The sequence below is a fragment of the Myotis lucifugus genome, unplaced genomic scaffold (assembly GCF_000147115.1).
Source record: "Myotis lucifugus unplaced genomic scaffold, Myoluc2.0 scaffold_4296, whole genome shotgun sequence".
NCBI lineage: Eukaryota > Metazoa > Chordata > Mammalia > Chiroptera > Vespertilionidae > Myotis > Myotis lucifugus.
In genome coordinates, this window is record NW_005875344.1 from 2,721 (window position 1) to 11,172 (window position 8,452).

The 8,452-nt window shown below is 46.3% G+C and overlaps 1 protein-coding gene across 3 annotated transcripts; it reads right to left on the reverse strand.

Annotated features, from left to right (window-relative positions):
* Positions 1-4,009: 4,009 nt before the first annotated feature.
* On the reverse strand, positions 4,010-8,021 carry LOC106695888 (tigger transposable element-derived protein 1-like). Of its 3 annotated transcripts, none has more exons than XM_023749243.1 (3): positions 6,802-8,021; positions 6,525-6,587; positions 4,010-5,032 (listed from the first exon to the last, which is right to left on the reverse strand). In XM_023749243.1, the coding sequence occupies exons 2-3, from the start codon at positions 6,559-6,561 to the stop codon at positions 4,131-4,133; spliced, it is 939 nt and encodes a 312-aa protein (XP_023605011.1). In that variant the 5' UTR covers positions 6,562-6,587; positions 6,802-8,021; the 3' UTR covers positions 4,010-4,130. The 3 variants fall into 3 exon arrangements, 2 of the variants coding, with proteins under 2 accessions (XP_023605011.1, XP_014306334.1); XM_014450848.2 differs by having other exon boundaries at positions 4,010-4,991; positions 6,802-8,014; XR_002827783.1 differs by lacking the exon at positions 4,010-5,032 and adding an exon at positions 5,335-5,742 and having other exon boundaries at positions 6,802-7,992.
* Between the last annotated feature and the right edge of the window lie 431 nt (positions 8,022-8,452).

The window sequence follows — 8,452 nt, forward strand, 5'->3', positions numbered from 1 at the left end:
CCTTCACAGCGCACCCCCCTCTCCCCCCACTGCCACCCAGGGAAGCCAGAGCCAGTTTCACTTGGGAATAATGTCCTTTCCAGCAGTTGAAACCGTCTGATTAAATCTCTCGCCCTGAATAAGCCTCTTGAACACCCTGTGTGATGAAACGGGATGTGTAAGCTGCTGCTGCTGCAAACAATACACGGTTGTCTGACAAGCTCTTGCAAACGTTATCCAGGCCGCACCGTTTTGATTTGAAACAACTGACAAACTATGGCTTTCTTTGTTTTTTTGTCTTCAGATCTGGTATTTGGCCGAAGGAGGTACGCGAGCCTGTCACTTCAAGGACAGTGACCAATGCCACAATAACATTCGAGAACGCCCTAAAAATGAAAGTTAGGATTTCAGAACACAGATCCGCTTCTCTGGGCTTGCAGCTTCCTGGTTCTGAGATTTTTAAAACGAGATTGGTAACATTAACAGAAACGAGATTGGTAATGTTAACAGAAGTGATTTTTCCCTGTGTTATAATGAAATGAGTCAACATTTGGAAGAATTACAGAAGTTGGTAAGCCAGTGTTTTCCAAACGACCAATGATGACATGTCAGCAATCAAGCCTGGGTAAAAGCATTCAGATCAATGGATTTTAACTTAACAGTTTTGAAAAGTGTGTGGAAATGTGGCTGCAGATTCCACTTAGCCACTAACCTTTCAGAAACTACCATTTATTGTGTTGTGGTTTAGTGTTAAAGGAAAATAACTATCTGAAAAGGCTATCAACATACTCCTCCATTTCCAATCACATTCAGGGTGGGGCAAAAGTAGGTTTACAGTTGTTCGTATAAAAAAATGCAATAATCTGTAATAATAAAAGCATAATATGCTAATTAGACCGGACAACCTTCCGGACAAAGCTGGGGCTGCCAGAGAAGCCCGGGTCCTGGGTGCCAGAAGGAAGCCAATGCCAGGTGCCAGCAGCCAGCGGGGGGAAGGAAGGCCTACTCTTGCACGAATTTTGTGCATCGGGGCTCTAGCTAATACATAATAACACAAGAACAAGCTCAGTATTTTGTGTGCTCAGTTGTAAACTTCCCCTTGCCCGCCTTGTATGTGAGGCCAGGTTTTCTTCATATGCTTCAACCAAAACAACACACGACAATGGACTATACACAGGAACAGCTGAGGATCCAGCCAACTATGAAACCAGACATAAGAGATTTGCGAAGGCATAAACTATGCTACTTTTTGGTTGGGAAAATGCTTTTTATAAAGGTGTTAATATAGAATGGGTTTTCTGTTACAGTGGGGCCTTGACTTATGAGTTTAATTCATTCCGAGACCGAGCTCATTAAGGAGCTCGTTAACTCAAATTACTCTAGCCACTCAACGCAAAAAATCGGCCAAGACAGGGGGTATCTCAAAAAACTCGTTAGTCGGGACACTCCTAAGTCAAGGCCCCACTGTATTTTTAAATGAATAATTATTTTAAAGTTTAAGATTGCTAATGCCACAACTATAGATAAAACAAAAACTCTTTCTGGGGGGAGGGAGCTTTAATTTCTAAATGTAAAAGGATCTCAAAATAGAAGTTTAAGAACCACTGTCCTACCTATTTGGCCAAGATGGGGCTCAAGACTTAAATGACTTGACTTACAGATGCTTCACCTACAAGTGCTTCCCACCCAGGCTGGGTCTGACACACCACTAGCCTGCGTGTCAGTCCTTTTTCTTGGTGAAGAGAATGTTCCCTTTGCAGCTGGGCACTTGGCCACACAGATTCAAGACTTCATTAATCCAAGTGATGCATGTAGCTTCTAGCACTTGTCTTCTTTTAAAATATATTTTTATTGGTTTCAGAGAGGAAGAAAGCGATACAAACATCAATGAGGAAGAATCATCGACTGGCTGCCTCCTACACACCCCACACTGGGGATCGAACCCACAACCTGGGCATGTGCCCTGACCAGGAATCGAACCGTGACCTCCTGGTTCTTAGGTTGAGGGTCAACCACTGAGCCACACCGACCAGGCTCGGATGTGTCTTTAAGGTGGCAGTAAAGACCATGCTCGCGAGAGCAACATCCTTGGGATATCAAAGCAACACAGTAAGAGCCGGAGTCCCTGAAGCCATGGGGCCAGCCACCACACTGAACTTGGGCTGTGTTGCGGGGCAGAAATGCTCTGTTTCTAAGTCTCCATTCACTGGATCTCACAATTCCACTAACCACAAGGGATACCACTTCTGGGTCATGCCCTGAGAGAGATGCTGCGAGGGCCCAGGCCGTCCCCTACTTTTCACTGAGTAAGAGATTATGAGCACTGGAGCAGTTGCCTGGGACCCAGAGAAGTAGCCCAAGTCTACATTTATTTACCCCTAGAGTGCTGGGGAGTGTGATCGCGCTCCTCCTGCAGTGTCACTATTAGATGCTAGTAGTTCACTCTTTATTGACAGATGGCACCTAAGTGCAGATTACTTATGATGCCAAATATTTGTAGTTCTAAAATAGACCACGGGCATTTATCTGCCTAATTTCTTACAGGTACTACGATTTTATGAAGTTTACTCAGATTTTGTAGCCCTAAAGCTTTGAAATGACATCCAGTTCTAAGTCTGCTTTTATTAGTGATGATGATATTGCTAAATATGTCAATTCTTGCTGTGAAGATGACGATTTTGTGGAAGATATTGGAGAAGGGTGTCCCTCTATTTTAACATTATGTTTTGTTCAAATTTTTTTTCTACTAGTATTTTACAATACAATCGGCAAACAATATATATCAAAGATGAAAACAAATGTAGTAAAGGTTTCCTTAAGTTTTTGAATATGTAACTTCATTTACTTGCGATTCATAATTTTCTTCCTAAACTGCTGTAAAATCAGCAAAAACGCCTTGGCAATTTTAGCATAGTTCCTGGGATATTGGTTGGCACTCAAAGGGTTAAGGAGCAAATTGGTCTGCACCACACCTGCACGCCTGACTCGGGGCACCCACCAAGGACAGAGCCTTGCCTAGACTTCCTGTACCCCCATCATGCTCTGCGTGGCTCCAATAAAACACTATTAACGCAGCCGCAGCCTCTCTCTCTAGGTCCACCCTAGCGTTGGGGGCCTGATAACAGGGCGTGTCCTGGGCACAGCAGGATTCGGACAGCACTTTTGGCCCCACCCACTAGATGGCAGCAGCATAGCCACTGCTGAGAACAACTGCTTCACTTCAGTCACCTGAGGCTGCCCAAACCCGCCATGCTGGGGGGAGAGAGGGTTCTCCGCTTTGCTCACATGGCTCCTGCAATTTGCATGCTCTTACTGACCTCGTCATCCCGCAGCCTCATCTTTCAAGATGAGGATCACCCATTCCTTTCACTGAGGCCTCTCATGGTCTACCCTCCCCGGGAAAGAGCGACCCTTCACCTCATTTCCACAACACAGTGCCGACTGTCCAGAAAGCTGTCCTACTCCGGGTGCTGCAGCGTTTCGGCTGGGTATGTGCTGCCCTTCCTGAAACCATTCCCAGTCCCCTCCCCCCTCGATGCCTTGATGCCTGAGCAGACCTAGGTCTGCTCATCTTCCACTGGCCACAAGGTTTGCTGCTTCTGGGGCTCGGCCAGTGAGGGAGGCTGTGGGCCCTCCCCCTCCACTTCTGTTTTCCACTGGGTAAGGAATCTGGACCGGAGATGAAGCGCCATGTTAAGGATGACAAAGCCGGTCTAACCGCTGTGGATCTCTTGCTTCTGAGAGAAATGAGCCTGACAATGTTTAAGCTACGTAGCTTGGTTCTGTATGAGCAAACAGACTACAGTGGGGCCTTGATTTACGAGTTTAATTCGTTCCGTGATGGAGCTCGTAACTCAAATTACTCGTATGTCAAATCAATTTTCACCATTACAATGAATTGAAATGCCATTAATCCGTTCCGGACACCCAAAAAACACCGCAATTGTTTTGTTAAATGTTTTTAAATAAGAAAAATGTATTTAAAAATAACGAATATTGTATAAAAACACAATACTGAACAATGGAATGCAGTGCAATAAACTTGTTTTATTAAGTTTAATGTACAGCATTTACCTTGGAGATCAAACGACTTAAAGATGCTGATGGACTTGGAGGAGAAAGGCTGAACTGAATAACTGAATAACTGAATCTTATTTGCTGGTTTTTGCCCTTTTCACCATGCTTTCATCACTTTCATCTACAGGAGTTTTCGATAAAAACCTGTCCAATGAGATCTGTTTCATCCTCCCTTTCAGAATATTTCTGAAATGAGTTAGGCAAGTGTCATTAAATAGCTCCATTGCACGCCCAGTTGCAATTTTTTCTGGGTGTCTCTTTTGAATAAAGTCTGAAAGTTTCTCCCACATTCCTAACATTTCCTTTATCTCACTTACAGAGATAACCTCCTCCTCCGTGTCATCTATTTCCTGCAAAACCTCCGTGTGCTGCTGTGTCTGTAGCTCCTTTAGCTCCTGCGTTGTCAGTTCCTCGGAGTGCTCCTCGATGAGCTCGTTGATGTCACCTTCCTTTATATCCGCGCTCGCTGCCTCACCATGTCTGACAACGGAGTGAATGCCGGTCCTCTTTTTAAAATTTTCGAACCAGCCCCGACTGGCTTTAAACGGCTCGCCCGACGCCTCGTCCATTGAAGTGCCCGGGGTCTGCTGCAGCAAATCAGCGTAAATAGCTCGTGCCTTCTCGCAGATTATAGCCTTCGTCACGTTATCTCCTGCGAGCTGCTTCTCCGTTAACCACACCATTAGCAGCTTCTCCATATTTTCATGGATAGCTGTCCGCTGTTTAGAAATGATTTTAACGCCCTTCGCTGGAGTTATAGCCTGTATCGACTTCTTCTGCTTCAGTATGGTGCAGATCGTAGAAGTGCTACGCTCGTACTGCTTCGCCAAGTCGATTACACGCACACCTTGGTCATATTTTTCAATAATTTCTTTCTTTAATTCAATGCACATCATCCGCTTCTTCTTCTCAGCACTGTCCTTCGCACTTACTTTCTTCAGATCCATGGTTGAAAAAACGAAGTTTTGCAAAATAACTGCAAGCACAAATGCGAGCACAACACTGATGCTTCAACTAAGAGCTAACCGCTTAAAGTGAACGAGTGAGACAGGTGATGCTGGGCTGATGTTGTGGCGTTCACTGTGACGTTCGCTGCGCCAACTAGCGGTGGGGTATATGAAGCTGGCTCGTAACCCGAATTTTAGCTCACAACTCAAAGCAAAAAATCGGCCGAGAGACAGCTCATATCTCGCAAAACTCGTTAGTCAGGACACTCGTAAATCAAGGCCCCACTGTAGTATCCTAACTCACACTACCTAGTAGAGGGTCTACACTATAAAAGTTCCAGTCAGTATCTCAGGCTTTGTGTACCATCCCATTTCTCCAGTAACTACTCAATGATGCCACTGCAGGGGCAGAGTAGCCACAAAGGTAGGTGGACAAAGGAGCATGCCAGCTGCATGGGCCCATGGGCCACGGTGTGCAGACCCTGATGTACATCAGGGAATCCTTCCACTCCAGCTTCTTAGTTCTGTGTTCTCTGCAGCTGGTTGCACCTTGGAAGGCACCTTTAAGAAGCAACCTATTGCTCTTATCTAAGATTATTGTGCCACCTTGTTGCTCTTATCTAAGATTACTGTGCCAACCTGTCCAACTTCATTGCATGCCATTTAACAACAGCAACCATTATCTCAGTAAATTTCTGAGGAGAAGCCTAGCTGGTTAGTTCTGGCTACGGTTTCTCATCTATAATAATAAAAGATTAATATGCTAATTAGAGTGGTTAGGGGCAATCAGGCGAGCAGTGGGGCAATCAGTCAGGCAGGCAGGGTGGTTAGGGGTGGTCAGGCAGGCAGGCGAGCAGTTAGGAGCGGTCAGGCAAGCAGGCGAGCAGTTAGGGGCAATCAGGCAGGCAGGCAGAGTGGTTAGGGGTGATCAGGCAGGCAAGCACAGTGTTTAGAGGCAATTAGGGGCGATCAGGCAGGCAGGCAGAGTGGTTAGGAGCCAGCGGTCCCGGATTTCGAGAGGGATGTCTGACTGCCAGATCGGGCCTAAACCAGCAGTTGGACATCCCCCAAGGGGTCCCGGATTGCGAGAGAGTGCAGGCCAGGCTTAGGGACTCACCCTTCCCCGTGCACGAATTTCGTGCACTGGGCCTCTAGTTAGGTTATAATTGAGATAGTGACTGGGCCTGCAATTCTGTGAAGGCTTGCCTAGGGCTGGAGGATCTGTGTCCAAGTTCACGTGCATCTCATACCAATTTTGCTCCTCCCCAGCTTCTGCAGCTAGATCACATCCCTCTAACATAGGTTCCTGAGCACTTTTCCCTTATCTGTTAGCTAACATTTTGGCCTATTTGTTACTTTTTTAGGTCACAGCTCCCCCACCACTGGACTGCGTTTCATGAGGCAGAGACTGCTATTTGTCCTGCTCACCCCCATATACCTAGCACTTAATTCTTATCCCTTTGCTGTGTACTGCTGTTTGTTTTTAATACTAAAATGCTGAGCAAATGAATGGGCACCTACCCGTATGGATTCGTAGGTGGCGGTCCAAATCTTTCATGCCGTGAACAGTTTTGAAGTGGCAACCTGGAAGAGAAAGAAAAAAAATATAACCTCCAAAAGGAAGCGACTATGAACTGGAGTTCCGGTGAGGCACAGGCTGATGCTCAGGACCCACAGAGGATGCCCCTGCGCTGTGCATACGCAAGAGAAGCTCGGGCATCGCTCAGGGCTTAGCCAGCGAGTTCCCGCAGCGCTAAACAGCGCCCGACGGGTTCGCGTGCCCCAGGTGACCCTTTACCTGGGTAGCAGCAGTTGAATGTCCTCTCTCCAAGGGTGGCTGTTTGTTGCTTTGACTCGGAAGGAGGAGCCACGACAGGGGCTTTCTGGGTGTCGCTGCTGTCGGAGGAGGGACAAGTTGGTTTGGGGGCATCATTATCTAGTTCTGAAGCTGAAAAGGAGACCAAAAGGTGTTCCTTAATTTCTCAAATATTAGCATCATGTAAGTCTTATAATAGAGCAGGCGCGGGCTTACTCCACCGACCTTCATCACTTCTCAAAAACACACACAAAACATTAAAAACTGAAAGCCACATGCATTCTGGTCTTAGAAAAGCCATCTTCATCTAACGACAAGTGTCCAGGATGTATAGGGGACAAAAGAACACAGCATCGTGACAGGGAGGCGACTGGCCAGATCCAGGCTGTCAAACGTGGCAAAAGCGCCTCTCAACGACCTACTTTGGAAGAGAATGCCTGATCCATCACAGGCCACAATTTTATAAAAAGGTAATAAACACAAATTACGGGAAAAGTGAAGTAAGACGAGAACAAAAGGCCAGGAGTTATTCCGGACAGAACAGAAAGCTGGATGCCGTGGCAATGTCAGGCTATTTTTAAATGCTTACTTCCCATTTCCGAACTTGTTTGCCTCAGTGCAGTACAGGTCACAGACCACACTTCAGGCACCGCCGCTCCCCAGGACGAAACGCAGGCGTTTCAGCAGATGACATGAAAGAAGGGGGAAAACCAGGGACTGAGACTTGATGATGGTCTGTAATACCAGGATTTTGATTCTGATTTCAACAGATTGTAAAACCATTGAAGACGGTGGGAAGCTGAACCCAACTAAAAGTTTGAGAAGGTTTACTTTTAAAGTGGGAAGATAAAATTAAGACTTTTACTAAAAACGTTCTCATAGTTTAGGGATGAATATTCATAAGTTGCACAAATGTCTGATTCACTTCAAAAAAAACCCCAGGGCAGGGGAATAGCTGTACGGAAGAAACAGGCTGGCCACGTGTGAAGCCCAGCTACGGCTACAAGGGAACTCACTGTGTCATTCTGTTTTCAGTAAGGCTGAGCCACGTGCAATCCTCGTTTTCATGGGCCCAGTGATCGGATGACAATTTAACATGGCTTAATCTAAGTATGAAGTTTAAGAAGTCTCCATAACATGCCCTGGCCGGTTTGGCTCAGTGGATGGAGCGTCGGCCTGTGGACTGAAGGGTCCCGGGTTCGATTCCGGTCAAGGGCATGTACCTTGGTTGCGGGCACATCCCCAGTAGGGAGTGTGCAGGAGGCAGCTGGTCGATGTTTCTCTCTCATCGATGTTTCTAGCTCTCTATCCCTCTCCCTTCCTCTCTGTAAAAAATCAATAAAATATATAAAAAAAAAGTTTCCATAACAATGACTAAGTACTCCCTCCTACAGAGGTGCGAGCCATGTCTGAAGTCTTTAAGAAAAAAGATCCCGACTAACTTATGAATTAGAGGCCACGGTCTGGGGCTTCTGGTTTACCCGAGTACAGAAGGTTGATTCCATTTTCCTTGAGGGTTTATCCAGGTAAACCTTCTCTGACCACGAGAGGCTGTGCAGCACACTGGTGAGGGCTTGGGTTCCAGGCACAGGGTTTGCTTAGCCATGAAACTAGCTGTGTGCCTATTGGCACC